The sequence below is a fragment of the Ornithorhynchus anatinus genome, chromosome X5 (assembly GCF_004115215.2).
Source record: "Ornithorhynchus anatinus isolate Pmale09 chromosome X5, mOrnAna1.pri.v4, whole genome shotgun sequence".
NCBI classification, from domain to species: domain Eukaryota; kingdom Metazoa; phylum Chordata; class Mammalia; order Monotremata; family Ornithorhynchidae; genus Ornithorhynchus; species Ornithorhynchus anatinus.
Genome location: NC_041753.1, coordinates 5,642,833 through 5,657,665, shown reverse-complemented (window position 1 = coordinate 5,657,665; position 14,833 = coordinate 5,642,833). Strand labels below are relative to the sequence as shown.

Here is a 14,833-nt window from a genome sequence, read left to right as displayed (position 1 = left end):
GAGGAAGTGAAACGACTTGCCCAAGGTCACCCAGGCGGCAAGTGGCGGAGCCGGGATGGGGACCCGGGTCCTTCTGACTCCCTCGCCCAGGCTCTATCCGTTAGGCCCTGCTGCTTCTTGGTCATGCTGGGGTGTAGCCACCCCAGACCTGAGAAGGGTGCCTCAGCGCTCAGAACAGTGCCCGGCCCATAGTAAGCGCCTTATGAGAAGCAGCGTGGCTCCGTGGAAAGAGCCCGGGCTTGGGAGTCAGAGGTCATGGGTTCGAACCCCGGCTCTGCCACTTGCCAGCTGTGTGACTTTGGGCAAGTCACTTAACTTCTCGGTGCCTCAGTTCCCTCATCTGTAAAATGGGGATTAAGACTGTGAGCCCCACGTGGGACAACCTGATTCCCCTATGTCTACCCCAGCGCTTAGAACAGTGCTCGGCACATAGTAGGCGCTTAACAAATACCAACATTATTATTATTATTATTAAGTAATGGGTTCGAATCCCGGCTCCGCCACTTGGCAGCTGTGTCACCGCGGCCAAGTCGCTTCACTTCTCTGGGCCTCAGTGACCTCATCTGGAAAATGGGGGTGAAGACTGGGAGCCCCAAGTGGGACGGCCGGATGACCCCGTATCTCCCCCGGCGCTTCGAACGGTGCTCTGCACAGAGTAAGCGCTTAACAGATACCAACATGACTAAATAAACACTATTGAATATTCCCTCTTTAGCTTGTCGCCTTCTAGGCCCCTTCTCTCTAAGAACGATCTATCTCTCCATCATCGTCATCGGTCTGCGCTCCCGGGCCCACCTTGACCCTGGGGTTCCTTTTCTCCCGGGGTCCCCCCCGCCCCCTCCCCAGGCCCCCGGAGGGGAATTTCGGGGGCTCCTTCCCCTTTAAGAGGCCGGGCCCCCTGCCTGCTTATTGTCTGGGCTCCGCACCAATGGGCGGCGGGATGGGGGTGGGCGATCCGGTCTCCTCATTGGTCCGCCCGGGCCCCCCTCCCACCCCGCCGCCGCCCCCCGCCCTCCCCCCCCCGGCCCCGGCCCCCGGGAGCTGTCCGGACGCCCGGGTGCTGAGCCTTCCTCCTCCTCCCTCCTCCTCCTCCTCCTCCTCCCTCGGGCCGAGCCTCGGGGGTCCCGGAGGGTCCCGGGATCATGAGCGGGGGCGTCTACGGGGGAGGTGAGCAGACCCCCCCCCCCGATTTCCCCCCCTCCGTCACCGTCCCCCCAGCAGGCCCTCCCCCCACAGCCTTGACATCTCAATCCCTTGCACCTCCTACTCTCCCCCCCCCCACCCAAGGCCTTGCATCCCAAATCTCCAGCCCCAATCTGCTCCCCCGATCTGCACCCCAAATCTGCACCTCCGGCACCCCCCAAGGCACCCCCTTCCCTGCACACACACACCCAGGCGCCCCCCTCCCCCGTCCCAGGCCTGGCTTCTGCCTCTGCCCCTCCCCGCCCCCGTCCCTGCATCCCTGCAGCTAGCGCACCCCAAATCTGCACCCTCAATCTGCTCTCCAAATCTGCACCTCCGGCACCGCGCACGGGCACCCCCTTCCCTGTACGCACACAGCCAGGCGCCCCCGCCCCCGATCCAGGCCTAGTTTCTGCCTCTGCCCCCCCCGCCCCCCCGTCCCTATATCCCTGCAACTGGATGGGGGGGTCTCCCCAAATTCTCGTCTCCCTCACTGCTTGGGGCTCCCCAAGACCCTCTCTTGCCTCCTCCCTCCCCCCCCCAGCGCACCCCAAGAGTCCAGGCTCAGAGTCCAATGTCCTGAGGGCCCTGACAGTTTGGGGGGAGGGGGTGAAGGGGGAGGAGACCCCCCTCCCCCAACCCCTTCCCCTGAGTCTCCCCCTGAGCCTCCAAGTGGGGCGCCCCATTTCCTCCTCACCCTGACCCCATTTCCCGCCCCAGATGAGGTCGGGGCTCTGGTTTTCGACATCGGCTCTTTCTCGGTGCGTGCGGGCTACGCCGGGGAGGACTGTCCCAAGGTGAGCCCCCCGCCCCAATTCACTAGCCCCCCCCTCCCCAGTCCAAGTCTCCCGGACCCCCGGAGGGGGAGGAGGAGGAGGTGGGTGTCTGCTGAAGGGCCTCCGAGGGCAGTCTGCCGTCAAGCGTTTGTTCCTGGGGATTTGGGGAGGGGGGCATCTAGCCCTCACCCCTGTAGGCCGGGCTGAGTTGGGGGGCGGGCTTGCTCCCTTTATTCCCCCTTCTCCAGCCCCCACACCACTTAGGTCCATATCTGTCATTTCTTCATCTCTATTCACGTCCGTCTCCCCTTCTAGACTGTAAGCTCGTTGTGGGCAGGGGCTGTATCTGTTTCTTGTTCTATTGGCGCCAAGCGCTCAGTCCAGTGCTCTGCACACAGTCAGCGCTCAATAAATAGGATTGAATAAATGGGAGACGGCTCAGGTTTGAAACCCTCCCCCGAGGAGGTGGGGAGGGGGACCACGAGGGTGAGAGCTGCATTGGTTTTTTGGGGGGGGACGAGGGGTGGGGAGGGGGCGCCGCCCCCAGCTCTGCCCCCTCCCCTGCCGTCCCGTCCAGGCGGACTTCCCGACCACGGTGGGACTCCTGGCTCCCGAGGAGGGCGGCGGGCTGGAGCTGGAAGGAGACAAGGAAAAGAAAGGCAAGACGTTCCACATTGACACCAACGCTCTGCACGTGCCCCGCGACGGGGCCGAGGTCATGTCGCCCCTCAAGAACGGCATGAGTAAGGGGGCCCGGGACCCTCCCCACCCCAGCCCCTCCCCCAGCGCCTTCCCACGACCCTCGGGCTCCTCATCCGCTCCCGAACCCCAACATCCCTTCCTCTGCCTCCCCCCCCCCCCACCTCAAAGCCCCTCTACCTGCTCCCCTGGGGCGGGGGGAGGGGGCGGGGAGGGGGCAGAGGGGGCTTCAGGGCTTCACTCAGGCTTGCCTCCCATCCTTCCTTCTCCTCTGTCACCTTCTCCCCTTCTCCCTCTCTCCCTTGCCCCCCTTTTCCCCCTCCCCTTCTCCTCCTCTCCCCCGTGCCCCCTCTCCCCCTCCCTTCCTTCTCTCACCTCTACCCCCCCGTCCCCCTTCCCCTTCTCTTCTCCCTCTCCCCTGCCCCCCTTTCCCCTTCCTTACCTCCCTCTCTCCCCCTTCCCTTCTCCCTCTTCCCTGTCCCCCTCTCCCCCTTCTACCTCTCTCCCTCTCCTCGTCCCCCTTTTCCCCCTCCCCTTCTCCTCCTCTCCCCCATCTCCCATCTCCCCCTTCCCTTTCTCCCTCTCTCCCCCTTCCCCTTCTCTTCTCCCTCTCCTCTGTACCCCTCGTCCTTCCACCTCTCCCCCTCTCCCCTGTGCCCTGTCCTCCCCTCCCCCTTCCCTTCCTCCCTCTCTCCCCCTTCCCCTTCTCTTCTCCCTCTCCCCTGTCCCCTTCTACCTCTCTCCCTCTTCTCTGTTCCCGCTTTCCCCCCATCTTCTCCATTTCTCCCCGTCCCCACCTTCCCTTTCCCTTTCTTCCTCTCTCCTCTGCCCTGTCTCCCCCTTGCCCTTCTCTTCTCCCTCTTCTATTCCCCCTTCTCCCTCTCTCCCTATCTCTTCTGCCCCCTCTCCTCCTTCTTCCTCTCTCCCCCACTCTCCCTTTCCCTTCTTCTCTCCCTCTTTCCTCTCCCCCCTTTTCCCTCTCTCCTTCCCCCTTCTGTCCTCCTCTCCCCCTTCCCCTTCTCCCTCTCTCCCTTTCCCTTCTATCCTCTCCCTCTCTCCTCCCCTCCCCTTTCCCCTTCCCTCTTCCGTGTCCCTCACCCCCTTCCCGCCCCCCGCCCCCCGCCCGTCCCCGTGTCCCCTGCGCCCCCTCGCCCCGTCCTCCGGGTCCGGGTCCCGGTGCCGGTCCCGGTCCCGCCCCAGTTGAAGACTGGGAGTGCTTTAGGGCCATCCTGGATCACACTTACAGCAAACATGTCAAGTCAGAGCCCAAGCTGCACCCGGTGCTCATGTCCGAGGCCCCGGTAAGTAATGGCCGGTCCCCGACCCCCGACCCCCGACCCCCGACCCCCGCAGGCGGCCCCTGCTCAGTCCTCTCATCTCTTCCTCTCCTTCCTCCACCTGGGGGAGACCCCTTCTACGCTATGAGCCCGTTGTTGGGCAGGGATTGCCTCTATCTCTTGCCGAACTGTACTTTCCAAGCTCTTAGTCCAGTGCTCTGCACACAGTAAACGCTCAATAAATACGATTGAATGAATGAATGGATCTTTCAGCAATTGAGAGGGGACCCGAAGCCATGGTGAGAGGGACAGGGGGTGACCTGGGAACCAAACGGCCTTTCCTCGTCCTCTTCCTCCTCCTCCCCATCCTTGTCTTCGTCCTCGTCCTTCTAGTCCTTCTCGTCCTCCTCCTCCTATTCCTCATCCTTGTCCTCCTCCTCCTCCTCTTCCTCGTCCTCCTCCACCTCATCCTCGTCTTTGTCCTCCTCTTCTTTGCCCACCGTGTTCTCGTCTCCATCCTCCTCCTCCTTGCCTTTCTCTTCCTCCTCCTTGTCTTCGTCCTCCTCCTCGTCTTCGTCCTTCTCCTCCTCCCTCTCCTCTTCCTCTTCCTCGTCTTCGTCTTCCTCTTCTTCTCCTTCTCGTCCTTCTCCTCATCCTCGTCTTTGTCCTCCTCCTCCTCGTCCACCTTGTTCCCATCTTCATCTTCCTCCTCCATATTCTCCTTGTCTTCCTCCTTCTTCTCCCCCTCCTCTTTTCCCTCCTCCCCTCCTCCCCTCCCCTGACCCGGCTCCCACCCCCAGACCGCCCTCACCCCGGTTGAGCCTTTCCTCGTCAGGGCGGACAAGGCCGCGGCCTTCACCCTCCCCTCCGCTCTCGCCTTTCTCCCGCCACAGTGGAACACGCGGGCAAAACGGGAGAAGCTGACAGAGGTGATGTTCGAGCAGTACAACATCCCTGCCTTCTTCCTCTGCAAGACGGCCGTGCTCACGGCGTAAGACCACCACCCCCTGCCCTCCACGTTGCCCCTGGGGGCCAGGAGGCCGGGGGTGGGATGGGGTGGGGAGTGGGGAGGCTGGAAGGAAAGGGTTGAGATAGGATTAGGTTGGAAGAGACGGACACAAGGAGGGAAGATGGGCTCCCTGGACACGCGTGTTGGGGGTCTTCTTCCTCCCTTGGCGGGGGATCGGTCCGAAGAGAGTTTTGAATCCGGACGCAGCTCTGGTTTGGAGGCTGGTGTTGGACCCGGGGACCTGAAGAGGGAGAAAATGAGGCAGTTGGGGGAGGAGGAGGCAGTTTCCGGGAATAATAATAATAAATTATTATAAGCATTATGAATACTAATCATTAATATTAATAATGATATTTACTGTTGCTGTTATCATGGCACTTGTTAAGTGCTTAACAAGCACCGTAACAATACTAATGATAAATGAGAATTCATCATTGTTATTGATTATACTCATTACTGCTGATATTCATTATTATTATGGTACTTGTTAAACGCTTACTATGTGCCAAGCGCTGTTCTCTGTGCTAGAGTAGATGCAGGTTAGACACAGTCCCTGTCCCACACGGAGCTCACATACCTCTTAATCCCCATTTTCCGGTTGAGGGAACTGAGGCCCAGAGAAGTGGAGAGACTTGCCCAAGGTCACACACAGCAGACGTGTGATGGAGTCGGGATTAGAATCCAGGTCATTCTGACTCCCAGGCCCGGGCTCTCTCTGGGGCCAGGAGGAGTCACGGTCAGGGCGGGCAGAGAGAGGAGTCCCTGGCTGGGGTGGAGGAGGCAGATGGCGCCCGGATCCAGGGTGTAGAGAGGAAGCCACCTGAAGGCCAGAGGGTGGCAGAGGAGGTGGAAGCGGGGGAGAAGGCGCGGTCCGCCCCCCGACTCAGGCTACAACTGCTTTTTGCCCCCGCCGACCCCAGCTTCGCCAACGGGCGCTCCACCGGCCTGGTGCTGGACAGCGGGGCCACCCACACCACGGCCATCCCCGTGCACGACGGCTACGTCCTGCAGCAAGGTACCACCCCCACGCCGGGCTCCTGGGGGGTCTGGGGGGCTGGAGGGGGGGGATGGTGGGGTAACTGACATCCGCGTAGACTGAGGCAGGGAGGTGGGGGGCCTGGGGAGGGGTGGGGAGAGTCGGGGGCCGGGCCGCCGGACCTCAAAGGGGCTCGGGGGACTTGGGAGGTGGCCCTGTGGGTCGTCGCCGGCGTCCTAGTAGTCACAGTTGTAGTTCTGGTAACAATACTATTAGTACTAGAGAAGCAGCGCGGTTCAGTGGAAAGAGCCCGGGCTTGGGAGTCAGAGGTCATGGGTTCTAATCCCGGCTCCACCGTTTGTCAGCTGGGTGACTGTGGGCAAGTCATTTCACTTCTCTGGGCCTCAGTGCCCTCATCTGTCAAACGGGGATGAAGACCGCGAGGCCTACGTCAGACAACCTCATTACCTTGTATCTACCCCAGTGCTTAGAACAGTGCTTGGCACCTAGTAAGCACTTAACAAATACCCACGTCATCATTATTATTATTATTATAGGAATAATAGGAGTAAACCTGGTAAATTCCCTGTAGGAAGGGATCGGGGCTACCAACTCTGTTGGATTGTGCTTTCCCAAGTGCTTAGTACAGTGCCCTGCACAATGTAAGCGCTCAATAAATACCATGGATTGGGAGTAGCGGAAATAGGGATAGTAAAGGAGGAGGAATGGTAATGGTAGCTCCCTCTAGACTGTTAGTTCCTTTAGAATAGGGAACATGTCTACTATGAAGCATTATAGTTTCCTAAGTGCCTAGTACAGTGTTTTGCACCTAGTAAGTGCTTAGTCAATACCATCCCAATTGATTGAGAGTAGTAGAAATAATGGGGATAGTAGGAATAACAGAAGTTGCGATACTAGTAGTAATAATAATAAAAATGTTGGCAGTTGTTAAGCACTTGCTATGAGCTGAGCACTCTTCTAAGCGCTTGGGGAGACACAGGGTAATCAGATCGTCCCATGTGGGGCTCGCATTTTCGAATCCCCATTTTTACAGATGAGGTCACTGAGGCCCAGAGAAGTGAAGTGACTTGCCCAAGGTCACACAACAGACAAGGGGCGGGGCCGGGATTAGAACCCACGCCCTCTGACTCCCCAGCCCGGGCTCTTTCCGCTGAGCCACACTGCTTCTCTAATAATAACAGAGAGTTAATAACAGTAGTCACAGTGATGGTTCCCTTGTGTTATCCCAAGCGCTAAGTACAATGCTCTGCACATAGGAAGCGCTCAATAAATACGAATGAATGAATAAGTGCTCAATCATAGCTATTGATTGATAGATAGTGATAACGGTATTTATTGAGCACCCACTAAGGCTAACGCACTGCCCCAAAGGCCGGGGAAGCCCAGAACCAAGAAGTGACATATCCTCCGCCCTCAGGGTTCCTCCGTAAAATAGAGGAGCCCCGCAGTACCATATTTTCAGGTGGGCGGTTGGCCCAAGGGAGGGCTCGGGCCCCTACCGACCCCCACCCCCCTCGGCTAACCCCCCCTCCTCTGCCGGCCGGGCCCCCTCCGGCTCCCCTCCAGGCATCGTGAAGTCACCCCTGGCCGGGGACTTCATCTCCATGCAGTGCCGGGAGCTATTCCAGGAAATGGCCATCGACATCATCCCCCCTTACATGATTGCAGCCAAGGTGACCTCCTGCCCCCTCGCACCCCCATCCTCCTCTGGGTCCTCGCCGGGTGGCCCCGGGGGTCCTGGATGTGACCCCAGAAGTGTCCCCACGAGCCCTGGTCGGTCCCGGGACTAGGCCGGGTGCCGGGGAGTGGGTCCAGGGGTGGGGGGACGGGGTCGGTGAGAGGAGGGTTCTGCCAGGGGAGGACCACCCCCCGGCCGGGGGGAGCTCACGGACCCCACCCCCTCCTTCTGTCCAGGAGCCGGTGCGGGAGGGAGCCCCCCCAAACTGGAAGAAGAAGGAGAAGCTTCCCCAAGTGTCCAAGTCCTGGCACAACTACATGTGCAACGTGAGGAGTTTTAGAGCCCGACCTGGTGGACCCCGGCACCCCGATTCTGCCCCACGGCCCCCCGCCAGCTCCCGCACCAAGGGGCCCCTGACCCTCCCAACTCCCTGAGCCCCTTTCTGTCCCCCTGGTCCCCAAAATCCTCATTCCCCTAAATTCCCGCAGCATCTCCTCCCCACTTCCAGGGTATCTGGCCTTCTCCTCCTCAGTCCTTTGGCTCCCCAAGCCGGAGGTGGCAACGAGGAGAGGCTCCAGGAGTCCCGGCCCCTGACTCCTCTCCTCTCTCTGGATCCCCAGGAGGTGATCCAGGACTTCCAGGCCTCTGTTCTCCAGGTCTCCGATTCACCCTATGACGAGCAGTGAGTGTGCCCAGGAAGCCCGGGTCCTGCCTGATTGGGGAAGGGGCTGGCGGGGAGAATGGGTTGGGGGACCGGAATCCCGGGTCCAGGGTAGGGAGCGGGGGCTAGGGGATGGGGGTGGGGCTGGGCGACTGGAAGGAGTAGCCTGGCTGAGTGGATAGAGCCCTCCCTGGGAGTTAGAAGAACCTGGGTTCTAATCCCGGCTCTGTCACCTGTGGGCTGCGTGACCTTGAGCAAGTCACTTCACTTCTCCGGGCCTCAGTTCCCTCATCTGTAAAATGGGGCTGAAGACTGTGAGCCCCACGTGGGACAGGGACTGTGTCCAACCGGATTCGTTTGGATCTACCCCACTGGTTAGAACAGAATAAGTGCTTAACAATTATTATCATTATTAACAACTATTATTACCATCATCATCATGATAATAACGAATTCTGGTTCCTAATGGGGGATAGGGGCTGGGAAACGGGGGCGGGGAAGCCCGGGTTCTGGTTGAAGGGCCGGGAGCTAGAGTTGAGTAGGAGGCGAAGAGGAAAAAAATCAAAGGACAGGGGCGCGAGGGAAGGGAGGGGGTGTTCACGCTTCGAACAGTGCTTGGCACATAGTAAGCGCTCAACAGATGCCATCATTATTATTATTATTCAACCCTATTAACTGAGCACTATACTGAGCGCTTGGGAGAGTACGATCGGTGAACAAATAGACTCCCAGCCCACAACGAGCTTACAGTCTAGAGGGGTGGGGGGGGTCTCAGCACCCCAGAAGGGCAAACGGCTGCAGCCATCTCAGTCAGTGCCCCCCGCCTCTTCCCGGGGGGGGGGGGGGCTCTCCGCTTCGCCCCCCTCGCTGGGTGAATGTAGACCGAGGCCCGGGAGCGACCCCGGCCGGGTCTCGGCCCTCTCCACCACGGTCCCTTCGCTTCCGCCCCGCCCAGGGTGGCAGCTCAGATGCCCACGGTGCACTACGAGATGCCCAACGGGTACAACACGGACTATGGAGCCGAGAGACTCCGCATCCCCGAGGGGCTGTTCGATCCCTCCAATGTCAAGGTGCGAGCTGGGGGGCGGGGGCTCCCAGGGTCCCCACTGGGGTGTTGAGGGTGGGAAGGCGGCAGAGGAGAGAGGAAATCTCGGGGCTGGGGGGCCGGAGGGGTAAAATGGCTAGGCCCTGAGAGGGGCAGGGGAAAAAAGAGGAGGGGGAAGGGGCCCAGAGCTTCCTTCCTTCACGCAGTCGTATTTAGCGAGCGCTTACCGTGTGCGACTGCAAGCTTGGGAGAATCCAACAGAACGCTGAAGGGCCGCATTCCCTGCCCCCAACGATCGGCACGGCACGGCGGATAGACCGAGGGCCTGGGAGTCGGAAGGTCATGGGTTCTAATCCCGGCCCCGCCACTTGTCCGCTGGGCCACCTCGAGCAAGTCACTTCGCTTCCCTGGGCCTCAGTTCCCTCCTCTGTCAAATGGGGATTGGGACTGTGAGTCCCAGGAGGGTCAGGGACCGTGTCCAACCCTCTTCGCTTCTATCCACCCCAGCGGTTAGTCCAGCGCCTGGCACGGAGTGAAGCACTTAAGAAATACCACAGTTATTAGAACTGGGACTGGGGGGCTGGTTGGTGGGGAGGGGAGGTCAGGGGCCGGGTGGGGGCGAACCGAAGACAGCCGGGGGGGAGGGGGGTCCCCAGGGGGGTGAGAAGTGGGCGGGAGGGGAGCCGGACGCCTGGGTCCTGCCGTTTCCCCAGGGTCTCTCGGGGAACACCATGCTGGGCGTGGGGCACGTGGTGACGACGAGCATCGGGATGTGTGACATTGACATCCGTCCGGTCAGTGCCCGGTGGGGGCGGGGATGGGGGGGGGGGCGCACCCTCCCTCTCCCCACCCCTTGACCAGCAGCCTCCCCCCACCCCCACCCCGACCCCCCCCCCCCCACTCAGGGTCTCTACGGCAGCGTCATCGTCACGGGTGGGAACACGCTCCTGCAGGGATTCACCGACCGGCTGAACCGGGAGCTGTCCCAGAAAACGCCCCCGGTAAACGCGCTCGACACGGCCCGGCCCCTTCCCCCGACCCCAGACCATCCTATCCACCAGGCCATCGTATTTACCGAACGCCTACTGTGCGCAGAACTCCGGACTAATAATAATAATGTCGATATTATTAAGCGCTGACTAGGTGCCGAGCACTGTTCTGAGCTCTGGGGGAGATACGGGGTCATCGGGTCGTCCCCCGTGAGGCTCACAGTCTGAACCCCCATTTTACAGATGAGGTAACTGAGGCACAGAGAGGTGAAGGGCCTTGCCCACAGTCACCCAGCTGACGAGGGGCAGAGCCGGGATTCGAACTCATGACCTCTGACTCCCAAGCCCGGGCTCTTCCCACTGAGCCACGCTGCTTCGCAATAATAATAGGGATGGTATTCGTTAAGCCCTTTACTATAGGCCAGGCGCTGGGTTAGATACAAATAATGGGGCGGTCCCACCTGGGGCTCATCATCTTCATCCCCATTTTACAGACGAGGTCACTGAGGCACAGGGAAGTGAAGTGACTTGCCCAAGGTCACACAGCTGACAAGTGGCAGAGTTGGGATTATGAACCCAGGTTCTTCTTCGAGAAGCCGCGTGGCTCAGTGGAAAGAGCCCGGGCTTGGGAGTCGGAGGTCACGGGTTCGAATTCCAGCTTTGCACTTGTCAGCTGGGTGACCGTGGGCAAGTCGCTTCACTTCTCTGGGCCTCAGTGACCTCATCTGTAAAATGGGGGCGAAGCCTGTGAGCCTCATGTGGGACAACCTGATGACCCTGTATCTACCCCAGCGCTTAGAACAGTGCTCTGCACATCGTAAGCGCTTAACAAATACCAACATCATTATTATTATTATTATTATTATTATTCTGACTCCAGACCCTGGCTCTAACCACTAGGCCACGCTGCTTGGGAGAGGACAAGCTCTCCCAGCTCCCTTCCACACCACCCCGACTCTCTCCCTTCGGTCTCCCCCCTCCTCTCCTCAACTCACAGCACTTATATCTATTTATATCTATAATTCTATTTATTTCATATCGATGACATGAGAAGCAGCATGGTTTAGTGGCAAGATCCCGGGCTTGGAGAGCCAGAGGTCATGGGTTCTAATCCGGACTCCGCCAGTTATCAGCTGTGTGACCCTGGGCAAGTCACTTGACTTCGCTATGCCTCATTTGTCTCATCTGTAAAATGGGGATGAAGACTGTGAGCCCCACGAGGGACAACCTGATTACCTTGCATCAAACCCAGCGCTTAGAACAGTGCTTTGCACTTAGTAAGCGCACTTAACAAATACTATCATTATCCTTATTGTTGTTTGGACGTCTGTCTCCCCCCTCTAGACTGCAAGCCCGTCGTGGGCAGGGATTGTCTCTCTTTATTGCCGTACGGTACTTTCCAAGCGCTTAATACAGTGCTCTGCACACAGTAAGCGCTCAATAAACACGACTGAGTGAATGAAAGGACAACAGAACAATAGAACAGACATATTCCCTGCCCTTAACGAGCTGACAGTCTAGACGTCGAGTCTAGAGTACCAGATTCCGCCCTCCCCTCGCCCTCTCTAACACCTAGGCTTCCGGCACCCCTCCGCCCTTTCATTTAGTCGGTCAGTTAATCGTATTTAATAATAATGATTATGGTATTTGTTAATCACTCACTATGTGTCAAGCACTGTTCTAAGCGCTGGATTTATTGAGCGCTTACTGTGTTCAAAGCACTGTACTAAGCACTTGGAAAGTACAATTCATCAATAGAGACGATCCCTGCCCACATGGGGCTTACAGTCTAGAAGGGGGAAGACATTCATTCAGCCATTCATTCAATCGTATTTACTGAGCACTTACTGTGTGCATCGCACTGTACTGAGCGCTTGGAAAGTACAACTGGGCAACAGATAAGAGACAATCCCTAGCCAACAACGGGCTCACAGTCTAGAAGGGGGAGACAAAACCGAACAAAGTGGACAGGCATCAATACCATCAAAATAGATCAATAGAATCATAGATATAGACACATCCCTAAGTAAACAGGCATCAATATAAATATGATAATACTAACGGTATTTGTTAAGCGCTTACCTCGTGCCGAGCACTGTTCTAAGCGCTGGGGTAGGTTAACAGGTTGTCCCCCGTGGGGCTCCCAGTCTTCATCCCCATTTGACAGATGAGGTCACTGAGGCCCAGAGAAGCTAAGTTGACTTGTCCAAAATCACACGGGTGAGGGAGCCGGAATTAGAACCCACGACCTCTGACTCCCAAGCCCGGGCTCTTTCCACCGAGCCCCGCTGCTTCTCAATTATAGATAGATACACGTCAAAACAAGTAGAGAGGCGTCACCCCCTCCCTCCTGGATGTCCCCTCCACCGGCTTGCCTTGCCGAGGGATCTCCGGCCTCTGTCTCCCCGCAGAGTATGCGCCTGAAGCTCATTGCCAGCAACAGCACCATGGAGAGGAAGTTCAGCCCCTGGATTGGGGGGTCCATCCTGGCCTCACTGGTGAGCCGGGGGGGTGGGAGGTCAGGGGTCGGGGGTCAGGGGTCGGAGGGCCGCAGGCTGACGGGAGCTGCGGGGAAGACGAGATGGGCCTGGGGACTTGGCTTCCCGATTCCGCCCCTTGTCTGCTGGGTGGCCTTGGACCAGTCACTTCACTTCTCTGGGCCTCAGTTCCCTCGTCTGTCGAATGGGGACGGAGACTGCGAGCCCCACGTGGGACAGGGATTGGATCCAACCCGATTGGCTTGTATCCACCCCGGCGTTTAGTACAGTGCCTGGCACAGAATAAGTGCTTAAATAATAATAATAACGTCGGTGTTTGTTAAACGCTTACTATGGGCCGAGCACCGTTCTAAGCGCTGGGGTAGATACAGGGTCATCAGGTGAGCCCCACGTGAGGCTCACAGTCTTCATCCTCATTTGACAGATGAGGTCACTGAGGCACAGCGAAGTGACTTGTCCAAAGTCACCCGGCTGACAGGTGGCGGAGCCGGGATTGGAACCCAACGACCTCTGATTCCTAAACCCGAGCTCTGTCCACTGAGCCACGCTGCTTCTCTGACGTATCGGACTCTTCCCCAGCGCTTAGTACAGTGCCTCTCACATAGTAGGCGCTTAACAAATACCACGCTTCTCACTGAGCTTGATGAGGGAGGGGCATGTGTCTGTTTACTACTGTAGTGGACCCTCCCAAGCGCTCTGCACACAGTGAGCGCTCAGTAAATACGATCGAATCGGATCCAACTGAACTGTCTGGGGTCCGGGGGAGCCGGGGAATGAGGGGACAGCCCTGGGGGCGGGGGCGAGCCCTGTTCTGAGCCCCCCCGACCCTTCCCCAGGGCACCTTCCAGCAGATGTGGATTTCCAAGCAGGAATACGAGGAGGGCGGGAAGCAATGCGTGGAGCGCAAGTGTCCCTGACCGCAAAGGCAGCCCGGCCTCCTCCGGGGGGCGAGGGGCGACCTGGGGGTGGGGGGGTTGGGGGGCCGGGGGTCGAGGGAGGCGGGGGACCCTGGGATCGGGGCCCTTCGTCTCCCCCAGAATCGACGAGGGAAAGGGAGGGAGGGGAGTGGGAGGGGAGGGGGCTCCTCCGGTCAGGGTCCGGCCCTCTGAATTTCTTGTGGCGAAGCTTCTGTTTCTGCAAAGAATAAAACAAGTTGGAAAAAAAAAAAAGGTCTGGTGCTGGGGAGGAAGGTGGGGGGGTGGGAGGGGATGGAGGAGAGGGAGGGGCCGCAAAAAAAGGGACGGGGGGCACACAGGGCTCCTCTAGATTGTAAACCCGTTGCGGGGAGGGAATGTGTCTGTCTGGAGCTGTATTGTCCTGTCCTAAGCGCTTAGTACAGTGGTCTGCACGCAGTAAGCGCTCAGTAGATAGGATCGAATGAATGGGAGATGGCGCGGGGAGGGGGGACCACGAGGGACAGAGCTGCATTGATGATGATGTTGGTATTTGTTAAGCGCTTACTAGGTGCAGAGCGCTGTTCTAAGCGCTGCGGGAGATACAGGGGAATCAGGTTGTCCCGCGTGAGGCTCACGGTCTTCATCCCCATTTTCCAGATGAGGTCACTGGGGCACAGAGAAGTTAAGTGACTTGCCCACAGTGACACAGCGAAGTGGCAGAGCCTGGATTCGAACCCATGACCTCTGACTCCCAAGCCCGGGCTCTTTCCGCTGAACCACGCTGCTTCTTGGTCGGGGGTGGGGGCAGAGACGAGGGGTGGGGAGGGGGCGCCGCTCTCAGCTCTACCCCCTCTCCTCCCCTCCCCGCCGGGTGGACTTCCCGACCTCGGTGGGGCTACAGAAGCAGCATGGCCTAGTGGCAAGAGCACAGGCTTGGGAGTCAGAGGTTCTAACTCCGGCTCCGCCACTTGTCTGCCGTGTGACCTTGGCCAAGTCACTTGACCTCTCTGGGCCCCAGGTACCTCATCTGTAAAATGGGATCGGGCCGGGGAGCCCCATGTGGGACGGGGACTGTGTCCAACGTGGTTACCTTGTATCCACCCCAGGGCTTAGAAGGGCGCTCGGC

General features: G+C 58.9%; 1 protein-coding gene across 2 annotated transcripts; it reads left to right on the top strand.

Moving 5' to 3' along the window:
- The first annotated feature begins 1,036 nt into the window (after positions 1 to 1,036).
- Positions 1,037 to 13,980, top strand: ACTL6B (actin like 6B). 2 transcript variants are annotated; one of them, XM_029055650.2, is made up of 14 exons: positions 1,037 to 1,167; positions 1,903 to 1,979; positions 2,536 to 2,701; positions 3,858 to 3,958; positions 4,828 to 4,925; positions 5,864 to 5,958; positions 7,507 to 7,613; positions 7,855 to 7,944; positions 8,239 to 8,300; positions 9,235 to 9,349; positions 10,038 to 10,118; positions 10,230 to 10,325; positions 12,725 to 12,811; positions 13,648 to 13,980. In XM_029055650.2, exons 1-14 carry the CDS (start codon positions 1,143 to 1,145, stop codon positions 13,726 to 13,728), a joined length of 1,281 nt encoding a protein of 426 aa, XP_028911483.1. In that variant the 5' UTR covers positions 1,037 to 1,142; the 3' UTR covers positions 13,729 to 13,980. The 2 variants fall into 2 exon arrangements, with proteins under 2 accessions (XP_028911483.1, XP_028911484.1); XM_029055651.2 differs by lacking the exon at positions 10,230 to 10,325.
- The last annotated feature ends 853 nt before the right edge of the window (positions 13,981 to 14,833 follow it).